Source organism: Xyrauchen texanus, chromosome 21, assembly GCF_025860055.1.
Source record: "Xyrauchen texanus isolate HMW12.3.18 chromosome 21, RBS_HiC_50CHRs, whole genome shotgun sequence".
NCBI lineage: Eukaryota > Metazoa > Chordata > Actinopteri > Cypriniformes > Catostomidae > Xyrauchen > Xyrauchen texanus.
Window position 1 is genome coordinate 26145261 of NC_068296.1, and position 27421 is coordinate 26172681.

The following is a 27421-nucleotide window of genomic DNA, read 5'->3' on the forward strand; positions in this document are numbered from 1 at the left end:
CTAAGCCTGGGATGCTCCTGTGAGCTTCAAAAAGCCCTGCTCTGCTCATCAGCAGGTACCTGGGCACTCGGGAAGGAGGGATCCATCGAGAGAGAAAGAGAAGCAGAGAGGGAGGGGTGACTCTGCGCTGCTGGTCTGATCAAGTCAAGCTCAGACACGACACGGCACATCCAGGGGTCATATCGCCTCCAATTACAACACGTGGGGCTTCGCTCTAAGGTTACATTAGCCACACTTTCTTTTCCAACTTTTGGATGTGTTAAAAAATTTAGTAAAGAGAGGAGGGGGTAAGAGAGAGAGATGCACGCATTTTCACAAGAGCTCCTGTACAAACAACCATGGTCCTAATAAAGTGTCCGATGTGGTTTTTTGCTGTTGTAGCCGATCCGTCTCAAGGTTCAATATGTTGTGCATTCTGAGATCATATTCTACTCACTACAATTGTACAGAGTGGTTATTTTGTAGTGTGTCAAAATCCCAGGAACTCAACAGCTACAGAAATACGCAAACAAGCCTATCTGACACCAACAATCATGCCATGGTCGAAATCACAGAGATCACGTTTTTCCCCATTCTGGTGGTTGATGTGAACATTAACTGAAACTCCTGACCCGTATCTGCATGATTTTATGCATTGCACTGCTCCCACATGATTGGCTGATTAGATAATCGCATGAATAAGTAGGTGTAGAGGTGTTCCTATTAAAGTGCTCAATGAGTGAAGGTCTGCAATCCAACCTGAGCTCGATGGGATGCAAAAAATCATAGAGATTGTAATGAATAAAAAACAAGTTAGGGGCACTTCACATCGAATGCGTTTTTGTGTATGTCTGCTCTGTTTTTAAATAGTTTTTTTCTATCTATCCATCTAAGCAAATGCTGTATGGACTTCTTTGACTGTTGCACTGCTTCTCGCTGTTCTTTCAGCATCTCGTGCAGGACCGCCGCATTTTTTAATTTGAAACCATCTCAAATTAAAAATAACGTATTTTTTTGAAAACACATCTTGAGACACCTGCATTCGGTTTCATTCGTAGCACTACATTTATCTTTTCTTTTTTAAGTGCAGATGTCACAAAGATTAAAATGTTCTGAAGAAGTTCAGGGTGCAAAGAGGACATTGTGTGACATTTTGTACTTACACATGAGTCTGTAGATTGTTTTTTTTACCCAGCAAAGTTGACACTTGATAAATGGTAAGCCAATGTCTTTTCCCGTTTGCTCTGGTGTGCTGTGGGGCCTCTGTACCTTGTATGTTTACTGTTACGAAACACGAATATTGCCTACGATGCTTAAACAAAATACAGCCTATTGCAACAAATGTACTTGTTTGATTATAAAGAGTGAGCAGTTGGCTTGGGTCAGGTCAGGTCAAACGGTCTCTGGGATGGGGTAGGTTCAAGCTTCAACTTAATGCCCAAGCAGACCAACAATGTATGAGTATATAAATCAGATATTCTGATCCCTAGACATGGCTCAAGTCTCTCCTTCAATGTAGTGCAAGTCTATGGGATTTTTAAATGATTTTATCATCCACTAGAAGAAAAGGTATTTCTAATCACTTAAAGTATAATCAAACCTTTCCTTAACAAGCCACACAATTTGAGATAACATACATGTCATTAGCACAAACGGTGCAGAGCCAGTTACGCACCAAAGTTTAACAGATCCTTTTTACAGTACACAGAAATACTCTAAAAATACTTTGCTTTAAACAAGCGCCACTAATGGTTGTTCCCAGTTGGGTTTCCCAAAACACTTCATGCAGAAAAACAATATATAGCCTCTTCTATTTTTTGGGGGAGAGGCCTACATTAAACAAAAGGTGCTTCAGTTCAAAAAAGTTGTAGTGAGGAAGTATAAAGAAGTTTGTAAATGATCACTATGGTCTAAAAGAAGTTGTTACGTATACTTGGCGATTGAAACAAATGTATTGGCACAGTAAAGTTAATGAACTGAAACTTTGCTTCCAGGCACTCCCTCCCATGACTTTGGGTGGAACAGGTTTATCGAGGAGAAAGAGAAGAGAGGGAGAGAAAAATCAATACACCTAAAACCTCATTGGGCAGGCTAGACATGCACACCATGGCCACATCTTCTCAGAGTTGAAAAAAAAAAAAAACTTGCATAACAGAAACTGGAGAGGAGAGAACGAAATAAATAGTGACTGAGAAAAAGTAAGATACTTATACATTTATTGAGTAGACTATCTAGAATCCATGGAGTGGGGATTGTGGATATTCCCTAAGCTTCCATGAAGCTTAAAAGGACTTTTCAAGGTGCCGTTCCATCTTGATCAAAAACTACTATACATACACTCAGCACTATGGTGGACTTTGGCATCTGGTAGAGGCAATGAAAGTGAAAGTGACTGATTTTGTCAATTCCTAACATTCTCTCTAACATCTCCTTTTCTGTTCCACGGAAGAAAATAATAATAATTTGGGTTTGGACCAACATGAGGGTGAGTAAATGATGACAGAATAAAAAAAATTGTGTCAATTATCCCTTTAATCTCCAACACTCTTACGTTAAATCTTCAAACTCCCTAGCATTTCCTGGCTAGTACACTCTATCTTGCTCTTCTGACAATAAATAGCATAGAGGAGGACAAGGAGGCGTCTCTAACTCAGGGTTCCCGTAAGCATCCGCCCAGTGCAGTGGCCTGACCGCTCTCCGATTGGTCCAGATGTCCCTTGTGACTCACTCTCAGTGGCAGCAGTGTTCAGTATGGCTCCTCTAATAAACAGTGCCACCAGCAGCAAAACAAATTTGCTTTGCATGTGAAAGCAATTGACGAGATTGTTGATTTGCAGGCAGGTCCAAGACAAACAACAGCAGCAGCAGCAGCAGCAGCATGTAAACAACCATTCCTGAAGTTGGCTGACCCTGGTGCAATTCGGAAGTTGGGCATATGACTACCTAACATTGTTAGGGGCACAGAATCGTGTTTGTGAGATGCACTGTGCCGTCAGAGGACAAGGGAGAAGGAGCCTGACCAGTGGATGTTTAAGCCTTGGTTTCTGACACACCCGACCATTTGATACCCACCAAAGTGAGCATTTACACACAAATAACATGGCTTTAACCGCACATTGCAAAAACAGTACTTTATTCTAAGCAACTTTATAAAACGCATAATTCATCTGCTTGATGAATCCACTTAAAGGAATATTCCGGGTTCAATACAAGTTAAGCTCAATTGACAGCATTTGTGTCATAATACTGATTACCACAAAATTTTATTTTTTCCTTGAGAAAAGGCCCCTCCTTTCATTCCAAAAAAATAAAAAAATGGAAAGATCTGGTCTACAGTGATGTACTTACAATCGAAGTAAATGGGGCCAATCTGTAAATGTGAAAATACTCAAATAATTCAAAAGTAATGCCACAAGACCTAATGATGATTTAAACAACTTTACATAACTAATTAAATAATACATGAGTTTTAACAGAAACATTTTATGTAAATGCTTTTATAAAATTATAAGCTTCACATTTCTGCCTTTAAAAAAATGGACCCCATTCACTTCCATTGTAAGTGTCTCACTGCAACTTTGATTTTTGCTTTTTTTACAGAAAAGGGATGAGTCAAAATATTTTTTTTGTGGCAATCAACATTATGCCACAAAGGCTATCGATTGAGCTTAACCTGCATTAATCCGGAATATTCCTTTAAATTTAGTAAATCCATAAGCAAACATCTAAGATTCTTTTTTAAACAACTAATGTAAATAACATCTGTTCCCCAGCCTTTCATTTCAGTCAAGGTTAAACTGTGGACATTTTTAGGTCTTTCACAAATGTTGGTTGGAGGTCATTTGGATTCAGCCACCTTAAAGGGATAGTACAACCAAAATGTTTATTCTGTCATCATTTATTCACCCTCATTGTAGTTCCAAGTCTGTATGACTTTCTTTCATATGCACAAAAGTAACACAAATGGAGATGTTTTAATGAATACCACAGTCCATTTATTTAGTACAATGGCAGTGAATAATTAAAAGCATTAAAAAAATTTAATAAAAATAATCACCCAAAATTGAACATGAAAACTGTAAACATGATTTTCTCATAATGCTCATGAATGAGAAATGGACATCAATATTTTCGGGTTCGGGTTGTTTCTCACCAAAACCTATCCTATGGCTTCAGAAGACTCAGAATATAATGCACAAGCCACATGAACTACCTTTTCATACTTTAAGCTTTCCATTTCCATTGTATTGTATTAATATTCATTAAAAATTATTTTGTGTTTTAATGTGAAAGAAAGACATATGTGATTGGAATGACATGAGGGTGAGTCATTTATGACATATTCATTTAAAGGTGAAATAATCGTTTAACATCACTTTTCTTTCTTTATCTTCTACTTTTCTTCTTAGATAAAGATTATCTTCTAAATAGATTCCTATAAGTGAAGTAGCCTCACTATAATGTCTTCCACAGTACGGCCTGACCAGAATGAATATCAATAATATGATAATCTAAGCCTCCTGAATCATTCTTCTTTGAGCTCTCTCCTGCTGAGAGCTGTGGACCTGCTTGTGGTATCATCTAAACGTGTGTTTTTCCTCAATCTTCAAGGAAATTGAGATGTACAGCATGTACTGGCTCATTTCCATGGTGACCACACACTTCTTGCATTGCACTTAATGGCTTATTTAAGCGGCAGGGGTGTGGAGAACATGAGAATCCCTCATGCACATACACACACAAACACACATTTTCAAGCAGATGTTCTAACAGCACAGGAGTGATCATAAAGCACATATACCTGCACTAGCAGTGACAGCTGATGCTCCTCCATTAGACAATATGAGATAAAAATTGACCTTGCTTACTTAAAGGGATAGTTCACCCAAAATGAAAATTATTTGATCATTTACTCACCCTCATGCCATCCCATGTGTATGACTTTCTTCTGCTGAACACAAACAAAGATTTTTAAGAATATCTCCACTCTGTAGATCCATACAATGTAAATGAATGGCAGCCAGAACTTTAAAGGTCCAAAAAGCACATAAAGACAGCATAAAAATAATAAATTTGATTCCAGTGTTTAAATCCATGTCTTCAGAAGTGACATGAAATATTTAAAAGGTGCATTCGGTAGTTTGGAGCCAATTTAAATAGTTTTTTTGTAAAGTTTGATCAGAATGGAGTACACTCACATAAGATTAATTAGTTTTCTATAAAAAGTGTTTTATTGTACATGGCACTTCAATGTGTTTCACCAGGTTAAAATCACATGACCTGTGGTGTTTTACTAAACGTTGAAGAAGAGAATCCTCACGCTCATTGGCTGCCGCCAATGCTTAGAACATTGTTGAAGAGCGAAAAGAATCAGAATGAGCTTTATTGCCAAGTATGCTTACAAACACAAGGAATTTGTCATGTGACAGAACACAATGGAACATACTTATTTATCGTGCATTAGGAGCGGAGACAATGGGAGTTCCAGTAGCTGTACTACAGAAGAAGCAAAAAAAGGTCTGAAGCAACTTGCTTCAAGCAAGATGACAAGGCAAAAAACTAGAGTAAACATCGGTAACGGTAAGGCATCTACATCTTCATTGTTTTAGTGGAAAGTAGATTGGCACAGCGATTGTTGTGGATTGTGTGTAAATCATGACATTGGTTTGCTTGGAAACAAAACGAGTTCTTCAAATAAAGTATTCATGGACATGTTCAATTTGATCATCAAAAACAATTCTAATCTTTACTTTACCATAACATTCTGTATCGCTAGATAATTGAGGTTTATTTTACGCTAAGCAGTTCTCTAATAAAGGTCTTTAGAAATAATGTGAAATGTAGACAATAATAATCTGTCCTTAACTGCAGAAGTCTGTTCTCTTGAATTCTGATGTATGTTTTTAGGCAAAACAATCATTTTATTGTAGTAATAAGTAACTTCGAAACTGATGAGGGCAGCAGAAAAATGGCAGTATAGCGCCAAACACCACTGTCGTATCGGTACTTAAAGTATACAAAGAACAGCAACGCTAACGCTAGTTAGATAACTACTAAATGCCCCTTTCAGTCCTTTTTTACTTTACATGCTCCTCCCTGCCCAGTAGGTGGTGATATGCATGAAGAATGGGAATTGCCAAAAACCAAAGTAGAAGAATGTGGAAGTGAAAGTGAAGATTTCTAGTAAAAAGGACTTAATCATAGATCGGTTTCTCACCCACACTTTTCATATCACTTCTGAGGATGTGGATTTAACCACTGGAGTCTTATGGATAACCTTTTTGCTGTCTTTTTATACTTTTTGGAAGAGAAATTCTTTTAAAAATCTTAATTTGTTTTCAGCAGAAGAAAGAAAATCATACATATCAGGGATGGCATGAGGGTGAGTAATTGATGAGAATTTTAATTTTTGGGTGAGCTATCTCTTTAATAAATATCTCTGGTCTTTTTGTGCATGATTCAATTGTGCATGCTTTTAACCACTATTTTTCTGCTAATATAACCAAAGACCAAGTGTGGGGGGGAAAGATAATATTAACCTATGTTAAACTATATTTTAACATTTTCTGAAAATAATAATATATATAAAAAAAAATGTATATATAAAATAATTATTGTTATTATAAATATTGCCCATGCAAAATGTCCTAACACAATACTATGGTATTGCTATGCCATTGCTAAAATGTCTAAAAGTGCTAAAAGTGTGGTGGTAAAATTAAAAAAAAAAACATGTCACTATAATATTCTAATCCCTAAATAAATCTGACTGCATAAAAAGTAATAGCACAACTTTCCACAATGATTCGCTCAATTTGAAGTATCATTCACGTATGTAGCACAAACAGTGCTGGGCAAGTAATGCACTGAAGTTTATTACAAAGTTTGAGCAACACAAATAGTATTAACAACAAATAATATCATACTGTAGCTGAATTCTAGAAACATACTTTATGTAAGTACCGGTACACGGATTGCCAATGCCATTCGGAGTGAACGGCCCTTCATATGTTTTGAGAACAAGTCTGCCGGCCTGTGGCGTTAGTAAGATTAAACACCAAGCCCCCGTATGAGAACCCTGAATAGTCTGGGGTTAAACGTGTGTGTGAGTGTGTTCATGAGGGGTTTAAATTTGGAGAGCTTTGCATACTGTATATGTGTGTGTAGGGTTTCAACTAACAGCTTTGAATGCTTTGGTGGATTTGTGTGTGGGCTAAAATAGTCGTATACCACTGCAGATATCGGAGAGGCCTGCTAGCTGTGTGTGTGTGTGTGTGTGTGTGTGTGTTATACAGCATATACATGTCCCACTCCCACATCCAGCCTAACATTATGTGTACAGTGGGGTGTGTGTGTGTGTCTGTCTGTGCATCTGCATGTGTGTGAGGGGCTTAACAGTGTAATCTGAAAAGCTGCTTTGCCTCGAGCGGTAGTGTGAAACTTGGCTAGAGAGTGATATAGACAGGAAGAGAAACAGAGAAAGAGAGAGAGGGAGCGTTATGTAACAGGGCTTTCCTGTCCTTTGTCAACAAACAGGAGAGGCATGTTTATATACACACCAAGTCATCCTCACACACATACACACACATACCAAATATTGGCATGAGAGAGTTTACTTCAAGGGCACGCCTGACTCGTGAGATGCAAGTATTATTCTATACACACACAAACAAATACACTCCAGAACTTGATGTCAGTACATAGCTGGCAGCAGCGGTTTGTATCCTGAGGTGAATTTTTTGTAACAAGAGCTGGACGCAAAGGTTCTAGAAAGGAGAAAAGAACACGCTGAGGAACAGAAGTGGCCTGGCTGCCGTCCAGAGGGCTTTTACACGTACATGCTCACACACACATACATACTGAACAACTTTTTGCAAAACATGAACCCTGGGCAGCCATTGCTCAGGTTTCAAACACTCCCCACTTATTTAATTGCTTGGACAAACAGATAGTCCCGGCCCACTTGTGTAAATGTTAACAGATTTTTGGATTATAATGGAAGCAATCTAGTTTTGCGTTTTTTTGAAAACTGTACTTGGTTATGATATTATACCAGCCTCTGACGGTAGCAGTTCCTAATTTGAGATTAGCAGGTTTAAGGGACTGGTGCAGAGCCAATTCTTCCAGACGAGAACCAGCTTTCTTTGAAAACATATGGAATGGTTCAAGAGTAGGCACCGCCTCCAGCACCTAATTGGTGGGAAAAGCTATAATGAGAGTAAATTGAAAGCAACACAAACATTACATGTGTGCACGTACATGTAGTCTTATTAATTTGTTACAAGAGCCACACCTGAACTCAGCCAAACACACCTACTATAGTGTCATAAACCGTATAAACACACTGAAACTATAAACATTTTCTGAAGCTTTGTGGTCAACACCATTTGTGCATTACCATGTATTTAAAATTGCAGCTGAAAAACAGCACCTGCTTGACAACTTAAACCCTTTGTACATTGTGTTCAGATGGGAACACACTCACGTTCACCTCACCATGTCGACACAAATGATAATTTGAGAGAGAGAGAGAGAGAGAGAGAGAGAGAGAGAGAGAGAGAGAGAGACCAATTATATGTGCTCATGAGTCATGACCTGCTGCTCAGCAACACCAAGTCATGGGAGAGAGGGGGGTGGGGGCAAGAGTTATAACCAAGAGTTATTATATTAAATATTAAAATATTTATTAGAGTATTCTTATTGTTCATTAATGTGTTGTTTAATTAAAATTTGTGTATATTTTATATTATAAATTTGATTACTATTTCTAGGACTGGTAAAAACATTTCTTAACTTGTTTTTTTTTTACATGTCACTTCTTTTATTGTCTGCATTAATGCTTTGGAAATATTGCATGCAGTACTTTGAAATTGAAAAGAGAGAGAGAGAAAGAGAGAAAGAAAGAAAGAGAGAGACGAGAAAGACAATAGAGACTCAACCTGAAAATAAAGAAACACAGAGATAAACAAGTGCTAAATGATGGGAGAGACCAGAGTGAGAGAGCAATAGAGAGAAAGAGAACGTGATGAGCCACGTGAGGTTGGCTCAGACACTGCAGGCGAGTTACGTAAACAGCCCCCTCCCTGCTCCGTCTCCTCGTGCACTCAGCAGACACCGCTCCTTTTCAATCCCTCTGCCTGCTGCTGTGCCACGCTTTTCTCTCCTCCCTCACATGGCTTCTCACATGCTCATTCCCTCCATCCCTCTCTCCCTCACTCGCTTACCCTCCTACTCTCTCTCTCTCTCTCCCCGGGAAGCCTCCAGTCTGCCAATCAGGTCTGCATGAAACTGCAGCACCACTCTCAGGACAGAAAAAACACAGCAAACTAGCCAAACCTCAAGGAGAACAAGCACTCCAATACAAACAACCATAAAAGATGTAGAATTGCACAAACTATCGCATTTTAGGGTGGAGCATGTTTCTACGCTTCTGTATTTGCACTGTCTACAACTTGGAACTTTGTCTGTCTTGTGTACATTGTGTATATAATGTGTATATTATGCGTATGTGAATATGATATTCTATACTGTATGACATAGTATCTGTTGTATTTTGCCTTGACTGTTGCTGCTGTCTTTCAACCAAATGGATTAATGAGGTACATTTAAACAAACAACTCACTAACAAACTAACTTACAAAACAGCCAACCAAACAACAAATATACCATCCATCCATTAATCTACCCATATACTAACTGCAGACTGACCCCAACTACCTATTCATCTATCTATAGTTCAAATGATTTTACTTTTTACATTTAAGGCATTTAGCAGACATTCTTATCCAGAGCTAATTTCTTCTTTTCCTTACATTTTTCTTATTTCTTCTTTATTACCCTCTCAAATTCAAACATGCTCTACTGGCATGACTGCAGCACAGTATTGTCAAAGCAAATGGCAATCTCCCTTCTCTTTTTCCTTATGTGCAGGGCTGTAGTCAGCTCAATGCAGTAATAATTCGTTGAGTTCGGTGTTTTGGCTACTCGCTCTAACACTACAATTGTTTGCTCATGTGCCTATGCTTATGTAACAGCACAGGACACTTTCTCCACTGAATGCTGATTAACTGTCTGGAGCTTAGGACTCCCAGCATTCACCCCACCACAAACGACAACGACACTGCAGAGCCCTGAGAGCTGCGGTTCATCTCACACTCCCAAACACACACACACACTTGCTCTCTCCTCTGAGGGGAGGGGGTCATCGAGTTCTATGACCTTCCTTATTACACTAGTGCCATCTTCTGGTGGTATGCTGGCATGGCAACAACATTCCCTTGATCAGGAATGTCCAACCGTTTTCTATTGTGGGCCAAATGCAGGAAAAATAAGGTGTCATGGGCTGCATCGCTGTAATAATAATAATAATAATAATAATAAAAAAGGGCTTGATGCTACTAGATTATAAAGATAAAGATAATAGTACATTGTACACTTAATATTATGCGAGTTCTCTTTCAAATATTAGTTCATTATCTCACAATGGGAATTCAAATCAGGTGTATCAGACACTGTCACCACACCTGTCAGCAGGACAGACCAATCACAGCATTGATAAGTGAGCCCCACCACCCTATATAAGATACCACCACAGGTCTCTTCTTATTCTCGTTCTCTTCGCCGTGAAGTTTATTTGAAGCCGTCCTCAACAGGACTTGCAAGGAGTGGTCGACTGGTCGCTAATATGTTTTTAGACAAGCTGCTCAGGTACATCGCAGAACGCTGCTTTTTTCTTTTGCGAATATATTCATTGTCGAAGTGAATATATTTTTGGATGTGTCAATATTGTTTTTCCAGGCGTAAACCAGCACGTCAAGGCGGGTTTACATATTTTTTCAGTAGAGTTAAAAGAGGTTAAAGCTGGAGGCCTGGGAAGCTCAGCGAGTAAAGATGCTTACTTCCACCTCTGGAGTCGTGAGTTCAAAGGATGTTCCTAGGCTGGATGTGCATGTGATGAATGATATATGGCTGTCCAGGCCCCCTCTGTTGAGGATTCATGAGGATTCGGTGGTGAATCACTTCCACCCCGATCGTCGGGGTGGCCTTTTCGTCTGCTCCCCTTCATTGCCGGGATGGACTGAGAGATAGTTGGCCTCCATTTATCAGAAGATCTACCAATCTTCAGCCATAGCCGTAAGAGCTCTTAATGCCACCTCGCTTCTCATAGCATATCAGGCCGAGCAGATGGAGGAGATGGGACAGAAAATTGACGCTGGGGCACCAGACACGTCATTGTGGGAGGAGATCTGCATCATTGCGGATCTCAACCTGCATACATCAAGAGGAGCTGTTAAGAGCTGTGGCCACAGCATGGGTCGTTGGAAAATTAGCTCTTTGGCTAGGTTTGTCAGAGAGAAAAGATAGACTTCCTGGACATACTTGTGGAACTGAAAGCCCTTTTCGGGGCTATGGTTTCTACCATGCAACATCAGTGCAATTCAAGGAGAAAAGATTGGGAGGATAATTGCCTTCCCCATAAAGCCACTGCTCGAGCTCCGCAGCCATCATGCTCTGGTTTCCAAACCCATTTTAGAGGTGGGCAATCTGGATTCAGGACCCAGACAAGGCCCCCCCACCACCCCAACAATCAGTGCAGTGAGGGGCACAGCCGAAGCAGCCCCAACCGAAACGTGAGGCTTCTTTTGCAGCGGCGGCTAACCCTCAGGGGAACAACAAAAGGCGGGCAACCTAACCAGTATTCTGGAGTGGATGAACAGCACTTGCTGAGTCTATGTTCCACTCCTTCCTCAAGAAGAGAGTTTGTGGAAAAAGTGGTGAAGACAGACGCCTCACTCACAGGTTGGGGCACGGTGAGCGAAGGCAGAATAGTGAATGGGGTGTGGCCCACGTCACTACGCAACATGTAAATTAACTTGGAGTTATTGACAGTGTTTCTAGCATTGAAGCACTTTGCACTGTTCCTACAAAGCCACCATGTCATAGTCAGATCGGTCAACACAACAACAGTGGCATACATAAACAGACAATGGGGCACATGTTCAGTGACTTCACAGCTTGGCACAAAAGCTGATTGTGTGGAGCGGTGCGTGCTTTCTCTCATTGGGTGCAACGCACATTCCGGGAGTAATGATTACAGGGGCAGATCTCCTGTCCAGGGGGAATCCTCTGTACAGAGAGTGGAAGCTTCACCCTCAGGTGGTAAGTCAGCTGTGGGAGAGATACGGGCAAGCTGCCGTAGATCTCTTCGCATTGCACGAAAATGTTCATTGCCCTCTGTTCTTCTCTCTGGCGAGAGACGGTGCTCCTATGGCTGTGGATGCTCTAGCGCATCTGTGGCCATTTGCGTTATTTACGTGTTTCCCCAACTGAGTTTAATCCCCAACTGAGTTTAAAGAGTAAGAGAATATGGTCCCGCACTTGTTGGGGAGACCGTGGGTGGCAGAAATAATACTCTTGTACAGCCAGCGTTGGTCCCTCCCTCTGTGCAGGGACTTGCTGTCGCAAGCGTGGGGGGAAATATTTCACCCCGACTGTGCAGCTTTTTGGGCTTGGCCCATGAGAGACTAAATTTGCGTGTAACAGGTTTACCGTCAAGGTTAATCTCGCTGCCATATCGGACTGTCTTGTGGGAATTGACTCAAGAACAATAGGTCAAAACCTGTTTGATTGCAGGTTTATGAGGGGCACTTGGTATTTGAACAGGGTGTCAAAACCGCTAGTTCCATCATGGGATCTGTCCGTGGTTCTGAACGAGCTTTTTCAGCCTTCCTTTTGAACCAGTTGAAAGTACGCAATATAAGCTCCTTTCGCTAAAGGCTGATTCGTTACTGGCTCTGATGGCCGCAACGAGAGTTAGTGAACTCAATGCGTTGTCAGTACAGCACTCTATGCTTTGCAGTGGATTTGTCGAGAGTGTCTCTTAAAACGAATCCAGCCTTTGTGCCTAAGGTGAGCGATTTCACGCTCAGCTGTAAGCCTGTGGACTTGTTGGCTTTTCACCCACTGCCGTTTTCCTTGGAGGACGAGCAGCTTAACTGTCTGTGTCCAGTTCATACTGTACATTTGTACGTGGAGAACTAAGGCATTGAGGAAGAGTAATCGGCTTTTTGTTTCTTGGGCAGATTCTTGTTAAGGCAGACCCATATCACAACAATGTCTCATTGGGCAGTGGAAGCTATTATAGTCTGGGGTTATGACCTCCAGAGGGCTTGAGAGCTCATTTTACCAGAGGCATGGCTACCTCGTGTGCGCTGTTTAAGGGCATTTCAGTCCAGGACATTTGTGAGGCTGCAAATTGGGTGTCGCCTCACAGTTTTGTCCGATTTTACAGACTGGATGTTACAGAGCCATCATTGGCTCATTCAGTCCTTGGTGTGGGTAGTCAATCTGCCGATGTGTAAAAAAAATATTTGATATATATAATACACAGACACACACAAATAAATAATAACACCGTGAAGCACAAGTGTGTTATTTTGTCCCTCACCCATTCATTCTATGCTAATTGATTAGGTGGGTGTACATTGGACACTACAAGTCGGTTGATGGTCTGCTTCGGACAGCATATCTGCAATACGGGAGTTGGCTATATCTCATAGTGAGATACCAAACGAATGTTAGAAAGAGAACTTTAGGTTACTCATGTAACCCGGATCTCTAATAACAGGAGTGAGGTATCTAACCACACTTCCATCCTAGCAGTTGCATGGAGAAGAGATATGCGGAGAATGAACAGACCTGAGGCGGTGTCTTATATAGCGAGGTGGGGCTCCCTTATCACTGCTGTGATTGGTCTGTCAGTTGACAGATGTGGTGTCATTGCTTCAAGTGTCGGATACGCCGGAGGCAAATTCCCATAATGCGATACCTCACTCCTGTTATCAGAGATCTGGGGTTAAATGAGTAACCTAAAGTTTTAATCACACTTTGTGCTCTATGGTATGCTTGCGTAGACCCTACATGTTAATAAAGAAAAGGCTAATTTAATCATTAAAAAAAAACTTGTAATTAAACATTGATGCATCTTCTTCACATTTTTTGTCATAGGCGCAAGTAAAATTATACGAAACTAACTTCTTAATGTTTTTATCTTTTGTTTTTATGCCTATTCAATGTCACTGCAAAGCACATATAGAGCTGCTACTGAGCAGTGTTAGGTGTGATGCATCACAATAATCAGAATCATATTTTATTTTCCTTCTATGAAGTGATTTAAGGAATTACTCTTAATTTTTAATTAATTCAATTATACTGTAGTTTCTGTTCTATTGTTACTTGCGTGTCAAATACGATTTTTAGTTTGATCAAAATTATTGCATTTCTTATTATCTGGTTGAAGCGCAGGTGCAAGCTGAGTGCATGCAGTACAGGGTCAGAAGTGTATTAAGTAATCTTTCGTGTCCTCACTCTCAAGTGGCGCTGGGAGGTCTGTGTATTATTTTGTTTGTTTCAATGAATATTATAATTAATCAATTCACTACATTTAATTCAAGTTTCTAGTTTTAAAGCAGACATTCTGGGAGAGTGTGCTTGGATTGCACGGCTCTGTGCACAGTCAATAATGTCAGTGTGGTCACTTGCACAACTCAGTTGTATGATGTATGGGATCTGGAGTTTTCTAAACACTGAAAACTGAAGCTGGCGGCGACTGCAAACAGAATGCACTATTGAAGATCATGTGGCGGTCTGTGATAGCAACATTCAGTGTTCATAATATTAATTAAAAATGATTTCTCAATAGCGATACAAATTCTGTTCTATTTCTAAAATCTCTTTCATCAGCAGCTGGCATGCCGCAGTTTGGTCACCCCTGTGAGAGACATTTTGACATTGCAATTGGCAAGTGCATTTGGTTAACCCACCAAAACAATGTGCTTGTAGCTTCCACCACCTTAAATGGGAATGAATATATCTTTGTGTAATGAGAGCATAATTAAAGATACTGTAAGCAATTGTTTCGGAATACTATGCATGAAATATCAGAGATTACTGAAATTCCTGAGAAATCACACCTGTCTCTGTAATGGCTGAAATGACAAAAAAGTTTTGATCCTACATTTTTTGGTACATTTTGCCAAAAGTGAAAAACTCTAAATGCAAACAAAGAAACAAGATTGGAGGTGTGGGTTATAGCTACTTTGAATTATAAAAAGCACTCAAAAAAAATGTGTTTGCTATTCACAAGAAGCATCTGCTAACGTAGACCATGCCTCACAAAAACAGATCTCAGAAGACCTACTATCAAGTATTCTTGCTTTGCATCAGTCTGAAAAGAGTTACAAAGTTACCTCAAAGTGCTTAGATATTCAGCTGTCCACAGTTAGACAAATTGTTAGACAAATTGTGTATAAATGGAGACTCAAAGGGTACACAGTAGAATGCTCAATGAGGTAAAAATGAAACCTAGAATGACAGCTTAAGACTTGAAGGAATCACTGGAGCTGGTAAACATATCTTTTCATAAGCCTACAATATAAAAATTATTAAATAGGCATGGTGTCCATGGCAGGACACCACAAAAGCAGCTGCTGCATTCCAACAAAAACATTGCTGCGTGCCTGAAATTTGCCAAACACCACCTTGACACTCCACAAGGCTACTGGGAAAATGTTTTGTGGACTGATGAAACTATGGTTGAATTGTCTGGAAGGAACATGCAGCACTAGATATGGGGTAAATAGGGCACCACATGCAAACATCATCCCACTGGTGAAGTATGGTGGAGGGAGCATCATGATTGGGGGCTGCTTTGCTGCATCAAAGCCAGGACCGTTTGCCATCAAGGGAAAAATTAATTCCCAAGTTTATTAAGATATTCTACAGAATAATGTCAGAGTATCTGTGAATAAGCTGAAGTTCGGCAGACATTGGGTGATTCAGCAGGACAATCACCCTAAACATCGAAGTAAATCCAGTACAGAATGGCGTAAAAAAATGTAAATCTACTCAGTCAGAGCCACGTCCTTAACCCAATAGAGATGCTGTGGAATGACCTTGAGAGCTGTTCACACCACATCCTAAGAATATGGCTGAGCTGTTCTGTAAGGAAGAATGGTACCAAATTCCTTCTGAATATTGTGCAGGTCTAATCCGCAGCTACCGGAAAAACATATTGCTGCCAAAGGAGGATCAACCAGTTATTAAATACATTTATTTTTCCACAGCACTGTGAATGTTTAACGGGATGTGTTCAAAAAAGATATGAAAGATCATAAGTCTATGTGTGTTGTGAGCTTAAGCACATTGTGATTTGTTTATACTTGTGACTTTGATGAAGATGAGTTCACATTTTATGACAAATTAATGCAGAAAACCAGCTAATTCCAAAGGGTTTGCATGCTTTTTCTTGCCACTGTAAATGACCACATAGGTTATGGAGGCAATGTAGAGGTTCCAATCACACTTACTTTCTCTTCAAACCTCTCCTCCTTATCCAGCATCTCTCGCAGGGTCTGAAGGATCTTAATGCACAACTTCTCCTCTTTCTCCATCAGTTTTTTGGTGTGTTTGATGAGCCTGAAAGAAAAGCAGTTTGGTAGAACACACTGTATTATATTATATTTCACACTAATGCATGCAAATAAAATACTTCAAATTAAGTATTTTAATATTTTTTGTAGTGTATGATACCTTAATAAATTTATTTGAAAATATATAATTCCCCAAAAATAAGGGAAAACAACAGTATGTAACTATAAAACTAAGGGAAATGGGTTCTGCTTCATTCCTTCTGACCACCAGAGGCGGTGCTTAAGCACTAGTGGATTATAGCAGCGCCAGCAAGATAGGTCGAAAGAATATACGAACAAAGTCATGTAGTGACGTAGGCGGAGCCTCGAGGATAATAGCAACATTAGCTCAGCTTTCATCCTCTTTCGCTTTCTTGTATGATAGGCAGTTTGCGGTTCCCCACTAACTTTTGATCCATCTAATCTCTATTTGGATTTTTGTGATAAGCTATGCTCCTCGGTGCAATCCGGCAGGCTATTTCCCGCTTTGCTTGCCTTAGCATTTCAGTTCTATCCGGGGGTGTTTTTAACCAAGTGATCATGACTCACGGTTCTCAAACTTGGCCCCCCCAAGTTCTCGAGAAATTCGTTCTCTGTTGGAGAAGGGAGCCATAGAAAAGGTTCATCCACTCGTTCAAAGGAAGGGTTTTTATTCAACTTATTTTCTAGTTCCGAAAAACTGTGTTTTTTGTCCATTTCTCAATTTAAGGCTTCTAAACTTGTTCCTGAAAACGCTGTCTTTTTTAAAGTTATGTGCAGCCAACGTTCTTCGGTCTGTCATGTTGGTTTACAAGTGTCGAATTGAAGGACGCATATGAAAGTATGAAAGTTCTGACTGTACCTTAGCACAGGAAGTTTCTTCAATTCGGTTTCGAAAACCAAGCTTACCAATTCAAGGTCCTACCATTCGTTCTATCTCTGGCCCCTCGTGTTTTCACAAGGTGCATGAGTGCAGCTCTGTATATTCTATGGTCCAGAAGAATACGGATCCTTCCTTATTTGGATGACTAGCTGCTTTGTGCCCCCACAAGGCATCAAGCTGTTTGCTTTGACCACAGATGGCTTTTAGAGCATGTGCAGAAACTGGGTCTTGCTGTAAACGAGACAATGAGTTGCCTGATTCCAGTGCAACTGGTTACTTGCTTTGGGATGACTCTAGACACTAGTGCAATGTCTGGCACTCTGTCACATGCTCGGACAGACAATGTTCTGCAGCTCCTTGCTCGTTTCCAGCTGGGAATGATGTTGCCTTACAGAGTGTTAATACATGGGGATGCTGACTGCTGCTTCGTCTGTGATTCCACTGGGCCTGTTCCACCTCAGGCTTCTCCAGTGGTGGAACAACAATTTGCGGTTGGACCCCACCAAACATTGTCATCGGTAGACTGTTGTTTCCCATCGCTGCATTCATGCATTGACACAATGGAATCGCTGGGATTTTTTAATGACAGGTGTACCTCATGGGGTCATTCCATCTCATCGGGAGGTGGTCACGACCAATGCTTCCCTCATGGGGTGGGGTGCAACATGGAATCACAGGGGTATTTGTGGACATTGGCCTCAAGATCAGTCCATGGACCACATCAACCTCCTGGAGTTACACATGGTTTTCCTAGCCCTGCAATATTTCTTGCCAGTTCTGGCAGGCCGTCATGGGGTCATTCGTTCTGACAACACCTCAACAGTGTTCCACCTGAAGCATCAGGGTGGCACGAAGTCGCTCAAGTTCTTGCATCTCACTCAGAAGATTCTCACCTGGTCTCTTCCCAGACTAGCATCACTGAGGGCAGTTTACCTCCCGAGGTTGAGCAATCAGGTAGCAGATGCTCTGTCTAGGGATCTTCTGCATCTGGAAGAATGGAGGCTTCAACTGATGTGGTGCAGAGCATATGGCATCAGTTACACATTAAACAGGATCTCCTTGTTCAACCACAGAGTGCTCCTTGTAGCACCCTGATGGCCAGCAGGTTTTGGTTTCCCATATTTCTGAGACTATTGGTGGGCAAACCATGGCACATTCCGCACAGGAAGGATCTGCTATTGCAAATGGATGGCAGTGTTTGGGATCCAGATCCAGCCCGTCTGCAGCTTTAGGTTTGGTCTCTGGGTACAATCCTCTTCAAACTGATTGTGAAACTGCTGTTTTTCATACTATTGCTAGTGTTACATCCAAAGGTCAGCTCTAGCGTTGGATTTTTTACTCTTCATGGTGCAGGGATCATGGGTTGGATCCTACACACAGTGAGCTTTCAAGAGTTTTTAGTTTTTTGCAACATCTTTTGGATGCAGGTAAAGCAGCATCAACATTGAAGGTAAACGTTGCAACTATTTCTGCATATCATGTACCAGTTAACGGTTCTTCTCTTGGAACCCATAATTCCTCATGATTATTATGGTAGTAGTCATCCACTAGTGCTTATGCATCACCTCTTGCAGTCAGGAGGAATGAAACAGAATGCTAGTTACATAGGTAACTGTGGTTCTAACAATTCCAGAAGACCGCCAAAGTTATTTGTCATACAGAATGCGTGAGAAAGACGTACCAAGGCTGAAGGCTGAACGCTGAACTAATGTGGCTATTATCATCAGGGCTCAGCCTATGTCACTAGATGACTTTGTTGGTATATTCTCTCCACCTATCTAGCTGGCACTGAAATAATCCACTAGTGCTTAAGCACCGTCTTTGGTGGTTTGGAATTCACAGAACCACTATTACCTAAGTAACTAGTGGTTTATTAATAGCTATATAGATTAATAAAGGTAAAGCTGTTATGCTGAGTGTTGCTGTGATTTTTAGACATATAGCTTGCAGCCTCAGACTCATGAAATTGCTTAAATATGACTCGAACCTCAAGAACATTCAGAGAAGATAAGTTCTCAGAACATATATGATGCTGCTTGGTAAACTAATCAAAGCAACACAGAGTCTGATGCATGTACATGTTTTGTATTACACTTACAGTAAATTGACTGTTGTTAATGTTGTCATGTTTGAAAGTAATTTGTAAAAGCATACATACATTCAGTTAAGACAGTACATGATGTCTATTTTATTGTTTACATTTACTGGTAACAATCAATCCCTTGGATTCACAATGTCGCACCTTTACGCCTATTTATAACCAAGCAATTGGACTTGTTTAATATATTCATTGCAGATGACGCATGGATTTAATTAATCTGATGTGGGTGTGTGTCTCACTTGGACATGAAGGCTCCATTCTCACTGAGCTGTGCTGACTGGGGAAACAGTAATTCTGGGCTGTGCAGCACGTCTACTAATACAGAGAACTCAGCCTGCACCCGTGGACTGAACTGCTCCTCTAGATAGACAACGACTCCCTAGAAACAGACAAGCATTATCTGATCACACATCAAATCAAAAGATTTTTTAAATATCATTCACATAAAGGTATTTATCATTGTACCTTAGCAGTAAAGGTAAAGTGAGAGTGAAATTGATGTTTGCCTTAGCATGCACCACTAAAGTAATATAATATACAAGAATATATTTTGTTTCCACAACCAGAAGCCAGTGGAATTACTGTATATTACAATGACAATTATATTACAATGTATGAAATATTCACATTACCTGAAGCTTCTCAATGATGTTCTTGTAATCAAGTGTCCCAAAGGGCTCTTTGCGGGGGCGAGTGCGGGCTGACATTCTCCAGTCTTTAGCTGCACGCTGCACCATGTTGGTGTGTGTCTTCTGAAACAGGGCATTAATCAAACCATCCAGGTCCACTGGAATGGCGATGGCTCTGTTCTTAGCTGGGAGGATTACAGGGAGGACAGTGTTTAGACTGGCTACTAGGAGAGTTTACACTCAGTAATGTGTTTCCAGACAAATAATAATATGGAAATATATACACTTTACAATAAAATTTCTAATTAGAGTAGGTAAGAACTAACAAATGAACAATTGTTTTAACAGCATTTATTAATGTTAATTGATAAAAACTCTATTGTTTATTGTAAGTTCATGTTAACTAATGTAGTAACTAATGTTTAAGGAATATTCTGGTTTCAATCGCTCAATCGACAGCATATGTGGCATATGTTGATAACTACAAAAAATTATTTCAGTTCATCCTTCCTTTTCTTTAAAAATGCAAAAATAAAAGTTATAGTGAGGCACATACAAAGGAAGTGGATGGGGACAATTTTTGGAAGGGTTACAGGCGGGAAATGTGAAGCTTATAATTTTATAAAAGCATTTACATTAATTCTTCTGTTTTGAGCTGTAAAGTTGTTTAAATTGTAATTTTTACAATCTTCTATTCAATCCCAAATATTCTTTTAACAAATAGAATCTTATTTTAAAGTGTTACCATAATATGCTTATTAAAAATTTGAGACTACAGTTAGCTTTGACTTTATTAATTACAATTTATCAATGGAAGGTAGCAGTCTTACGTCAAGGTAGCAGTATTTCATTTGGATTATAATTCTTATCAATGAAAGGTTGCCCAATCTTTGGAAATATAAGGAATGTCTTAAATAAATTCTAGAGACTGAGGGGGAAAGTCACTAAAAATGAATTGCACTCACTGATAGCCTCACTTATTTGCACAAGATAGCGGTTTTGTTTTAGCATTCAATTATACATATGATATAAATCAGGTAATCGTGTAAATATGGCCAAAAATGTAATGCTGAATGAAAACTGCATGGCTTTCAGGCTGGTTCTAAATGCTTGGTTGTGGAGGATACAGCAGACTACTGCGATCCGACACTTCACAGCATCGTTGGATTATTCCGATCCAGGCAATGATCACAAAGATGCAGCTTTTGGTGCTAAAATACCGCACACAAAAGTGACACAACTTCATTTACTCCAAAATATTATCAAGTTTATGTGCAAAGTGCTTTATGTGCCCATCACTTAAATTCCTAATGGCATATTCAAACAACACTGAATAACCCTATGGATTGCGAGGAAAACTGACTGACCAGTGAGATATTAGCTGTTGTTAATGTTTCCAGACTCTCTGCTGTTGCACAATCCAGAGTGTTGGTGGCACTAATTAACAGACCCTGGCTACCACCCCTGGAGTTTGCTATCGAATCCCAGGGCATGCTGAGTGACTCCAGCCGGGTCTCCTAAGCAACCAAATTGGCATGGTTGTTAGGGAGGGTAGAGTCAGACAGTGTAACCTCCTCGTGAACGCAATAATGTGGTTCGCTCTCGATGGCGTGCATGGTGAGTTGTGAGCAGAAGCCTCCACACGCGCTATATATCAGTGTTAATGCGCTAAACAAGCCACATGATAAAATGCGTAGGTTGACGTTGCGGATGCGGAGGCAGCTGAGATTCGTCCTCCGCCACCCGGATTGAGGCAAGTCACTACGCCACCATGAAGACACATTGGGAATTGGGCATTCCAAATTGGGAATAAACATTGGCATATGTATATTGTGTACAGGTGAAACTCGAAAAATTAGAATATCGTGCAAAAGTTCATTAATTTCAGTAATTCAACTTAAAAGGTGAAACTAATATATTATATAGACTCATTACAAGCAAAGTAAGATATTTCAAGCCTTTATTTGATATATTTTTTATTATTATGGCTTACAGCTTATGAAAACCCCAAATTCAGAATCTCAGAAAATTAGAATATTACATGAAATCAATAAAAAAAGGATTTTAAATACAGAAATGTCGGCCCTCTGAAAAGTATAATCATGCATATGTACTCAGTACTTGGTTTGGGCCCCTTTTGCATTAATTACTGCATCAATGCGGCGTGGCATGGATGCTATCAGCCTGTGGCACTGCTGAGGTGTTATGGAAGACCAAGATGCTTCAATAGCGGCCTTCAGCTCTTCTGCATTGTTTGGTCTCATGTCTCTCATCTTTCTCTTGGCAATGCCCCATAGATTCTCTATGGGGTTCAGGTCAGGCGAGTTTGCTGGCCAATCAAGCACAGTAATACCATGGTCATTGAACCAGGTTTTGGTACTTTTGGCAGTGTGGGCAGGTGCCAAGTCCTGCTGGAAAATGAAGTCAGCATCTCCATAAAGCTTGTCTGCTGAAGGAAGCATGAAGTGCTCTAAAATGTCCCGGTAGATGGCTGCGTTGACTCTGGACTTAATAAAGCACAGTGGACCAACACCAGCCGATGACATGGCTCCCCAAACCAACACAGACTGTGGAAACTTCACACTGGACTTCAAGCATCTTGGATTGTGTGCCTCTCCATTCTTCCTCCAGACTCTGGGACCTTGGTTTCCAAATGAGATGCAAAATTTGCTCTCATCAGAAAAGAGGACTTTGGACCACTGAGCAACAGACCAGTTCTTTTTTTCTTTAGCCCAGGTAAGACGCTTCTGACGTTGTTTGTTGTTCAGGAGCGGCTTGACAAGAGGAATACTGACATTTGAAGTCTCAGTCCACTCCTTGTGAAGCTCCCCACACATTTGAATGGCCTTTTCCTGACAATCCTCTCCAGGCTACGGTCATCCCTGCTGCTTGTGCACCTTTTTCTTCCACACTTTTCCCTTCCACTTAACTTTCTATTAATGTGCTTTGATACAGCACTTTGAGAACATCCAACTTCTTTTGCAATTACCTTTTGAGGCTTTCCCTCCTTGTGGAGGGTGTCAATGATGGTTTTCTGCACAACTGTCAGGTCAGCAGTCTTCCCCATGATTGTGAATTCAACTGAACCAGACTGAGAGACCATTTAAAGGCTCAGGAACCCTTTGCAGGTGTGTAGCTGATTAGAGTGTGACACTTTGAGCCTACAATACTGAACCTTTTCACAATATTCTAATTTTCTGAGATTCTGAATTTGGGGTTTTCATAAGCTGTAAGCCATAATCATCAAAATTATATCAAATAAAGGCTTGAAATATCTTACTTTGCTTGTAATGAGTCTATATAATATATTAGTTTCCTTTTAAGTTGAATTACTGAAATTAATGAACTTTTGCACGATATTCTAATTTTTCGAGTTTCACCTGTATATGTTTGGTCGGCATAGGCCTTAAGTTTGAAGGAGAATGGCCAATATCTAAAAAACATTAAAAAGGAAGCAGTGTTTTAGTCTACTAGATGTGGAACTGCAAAACAACATAAGTGATGATAGGACAGAAAGATTAAATTAATATATATTACGATATTCTGCAAGCCAAAATTCTTCGGCATTTAACAGCCTCATATTTGTCTGTTTTTTGTTTGTTTTTTTTTTTAACAGAAGGACAACCTACCCACGTCAGCAAGGGTTTTGATGCAACCTTCAATGTTGGTCTTCTGCAGGGGGTTGAGCCAGGTGCAGTTGTAGAGTCTGCAGGCTGACTGAAGCAGCTTAATGAAAATAGGTTGATGGGCCTGATTCAAAGAGATATAAATATCTCAGTCAAACAGCATAAGCAACAACACATTAACATAGTGACTGATTCAGAGAGGAGAGTTGCAGAATGATGCAGAACATAAATGATAAAAGTGTTCTGCATCTTGCCAGTAACTGCGTTAGAAAGGCAACAAAATACATGGTGTAAGTCAAACTTTAAGAATGATAGTCAGACCTTCGATGATGTAAGCAATGCAAGTGACACAAATACATGACATGCAATAATAACTACCAACTAAGCTTGTCAAAACTTGTGCATCTTTAAACGTTTCCATGAAATCAAGACACTCAGCCTTTTTATTTCTTGTTGATGACTCTGTCACAAATGGCCAGTAATCTCAATCGCCATTGTCAGGTGTGGAGTAAAGTACATTTTAGACACTGTGTGAGTGTTTCTCTCTCTACCTGCAGGTTTGAGTTGCTGACAGAGAACTGGGAGCCAAAGAAGCCCTTGACGATGTCCATGATGGTATCAGTGGTGTATTTTTCCAGGCATGCGTCAGCATGCTTCCTGTCTGTGGTGCTATTGCACACCTACAACAACAACATGACAGTTCACACAGTTCAGAATACTCAGCACCCACACAGCTAACACAAGTCAGTCATGGATGATATGAACAGGGCTGCTTTCATCTTATGCCTCATAAATAGCCATTTGCGAGGGAGGGAGAGAGAGAGAGAGAGAGAGAGAGAGAGAGAGAGAGAGAGAGAGAGAGAGAGAGAGAGAGAGAGAGTTGGTATAGAAATGGACTCACCCTGGCCATGTCTGTGAGGAAATTCTCAAAGAGCTTCCAAATGTGATAGCTGGTGTAGATTTCCTTCATCTCCACCTCAGTGTCCACATAGCAGTGGTTCACGAAATTTACATATGCTATTTTTATCTTTAAAAGTTAAGAGAATCAAATGTCAAATAGGATGGTAACTGGTTTCACTTTCACAAAATAGTCCATGGTTTAAAATGTTTTTAACATTTTCAGCACACAAATTAGCATACTGAATGGCTTCAGGAGAATTGGAATATAGTCCATGAGTCATATTGACAATTTTTTTATACTATGCTTTTAAGGTTTTATTTTCCTTTTTGTAGCCTGAAAGCCCAGAGTTAGTATTCACTTTCATATTATGGTAAAAAACTGTGAGTTTCAAAAGTTCTTAAAATTTCTGTTTTTGTGTTCCACAGAAGAGAAAAAGTCTGCAACATTAAGGCATGGTCACATTAACCGTCTCACAAAATACATTAATCTCAATGGGAAACGTCACGATCATGAATATTGCACGATGGAGTCCAAGTTTGGTGAACTTTGACAGGCGAATTCGCCACGTTGACCATTAAGAATTTGCTTAGTTTACCAGTGATATCTGTGTGGGCGGTGATTCATGCACAGCTTCACTGAATATTTCAAATGGATAAGGATATCATTTTAGCGGTAAATTTCTTTTTAACTTAATCTCCCAGAGTACAAAATACAGCATTTAAAAGAGGCCTGGTTTTTTGCTGGTTTTACAGGTGTTCAACATCTGCCCACACCTTCTTCACCTGCCGAATTTCGCCATGCAAAAGGTAAATGTGACCGGGCCTTTAGGGTTAATAAATAGACAAACTATTTCTTTTTTTTTTTTCTCCCAATTTGAAATGCCCAATTCCCAATGTGCTCCAAGTCCTCGTGGTGGCTTAGTGACTCGCCTCAATCCGGGCAGCGGAGGATGAATCTCAGCTGCCTCTGCGTCTGAGACCATCAACCAGCGCATCTTATCACGTGGACATAGCGCATGTGGAGGCTTCACGCCATCCACCGCAGCATCCACGCACAGGGTTGGGAGGGTTACTTTTGAAATGTATTCCACTACAGATTACAGAATACATGCTGTAAAATGTCATTTGTAACATAGTGTCTAGATCGTTAGATTACTCAAGGTCAGTAACTTATTCTAAATACTTTGGATTACTTCTTCAGCACTGGTAGATTTTTTTCACTTGTTTTGACTATAAAAACTCTGCCAGTACAGTAAGACAAAATATACATTAAAACTACATTCTCTAAAAAAACTAAATGTCTTATGCAGAGTTGTTTCTAAAACAAGATCAATCAAATTGATCTTGTTATATTTTACAGGAAAACAATACAAAAAACATTATTGAGAATATGATTTTTGCCCTAATATCAAAGGTCTTCCTAGAAAAAAAAAATTATGATCCAACTTGAATTTTATTGATAAAAAAATATGATTGTGCCTGGTAACGTGCATGTAAAATGGCTAGAAATAGCATTTTAGCTTAGCGTAAAGATGACAATTTACACAAGGTTTATTTCTATTTCTTCTGCTACAATCTTACTTCAAACTTACTTCTCTGTCTGCTCGTATGAATGTAACACATCATAAGAAAGTGTTTCACCGCTGTTCAAATGTACTTTGGATCACATCATTTATATGTATAAATGTTTTCCATCTGAGAAGACAAAATATTAAATGAACCAAATGACAATAAAATGCAAAGTAATCTCTTCAGTAATCAAAATACTTGAATTTTTATTACTTGAAAAATTACCAATGATTTAAATTGTAACTGTAGTGGAATACAGTTACTTATATTTTGCATTTTAAATACGTAATCCCGTTACATGTATTCCGTTACTCCCCAACCCTGTCCACGCACAACTCACCACGTGTCAAACCGAGAGCGAACCACATTATAGCAATCGCGAGGAGGTTACCCCGTGTGACTCTACCCTCCCTAGAAACTGGGCCAATTTGGTTACTTAGGAGACCCGGCTGGAATCACTCAGCATGCCCTGGGATTCGAACTAGTGAACTCCAGGAGTGGTAGCCAGCATCTTTACCACTGAGCTAACCATTCCATTATTAAATATATGGTTGACCAATGTCAGATAGATTTTAAAAAGCTGTAATAACCAACAAACTACTACTCCATTTCTTAATGAGGAGATGGTTGAATTTTTACTTTCAGGTCTGATTTGAATGCATTATCACCTCTGGAATGCAGTCTTCGTGAATGACCACCTTAACAATGTCATCGAGCGGAAGAAGTGAGTTGCACTTGAGCTCTGTGTCAACATTCTTGCCCTCTGTGCATGCTGCCAGCAGCTCCACTAGAGTGATGTGGTATGCCAGAGCCCCGTTCTCATCATTGCGTTCCCTCTCAGACCTCATCATATTCAGCAGCACAGGGAGGGAGGCACGGTCAATATAGAAGAGCAGCACATCTTCCCCTCCATTCACCAGCTTCAGCCCAAAACAAAAACGGAAAGATGTAATGCATGTTTCAGCTCTATTTCAATGAATGTTCCGGGTTCAATACAATTAAGCTCAATCAACAGCATTTGTAGCATAATGTTGATTACTAAAAAAGTTTTTGACTCGTTCATCGTTTATGTAAAAACTTTAAATCACAGTTACAGTAAGGCACTTACAATAGAAGTGAAATGGGCCAGTCCATAAGCTTTAAAATACATACAATTTCAAAAGTATAGCCACAATACATAAACATACACTCACTGAGCACTTTATTAGAAGCACATGTACACCTACTTACTCATGCAATTTTCTAATCAGCCAATCGTGTGGCAGCAGCGGTGTGCATAAAATCAT

The 27421-nt window shown here is 40.0% G+C and overlaps 1 protein-coding gene across 1 annotated transcript in view; it reads right to left on the minus strand.

Annotated features, from left to right (window-relative positions):
* Positions 1-27421, minus strand: part of itpr2 (inositol 1,4,5-trisphosphate receptor, type 2) — a 99773-nt gene that overhangs the window by 40538 nt on the left and 31814 nt on the right. Inside the window, exons 31-37 of the mRNA XM_052152014.1 lie at positions 26804-27055; positions 24568-24693; positions 24218-24346; positions 23670-23790; positions 20044-20225; positions 19651-19790; positions 16347-16455 (exon numbers count right to left, since the gene is read on the minus strand). Coding sequence (XP_052007974.1) covers positions 16347-16455; positions 19651-19790; positions 20044-20225; positions 23670-23790; positions 24218-24346; positions 24568-24693; positions 26804-27055 — 1059 coding nt within the window. The remainder of the gene's footprint in view (positions 1-16346; positions 16456-19650; positions 19791-20043; positions 20226-23669; positions 23791-24217; positions 24347-24567; positions 24694-26803; positions 27056-27421) is intronic.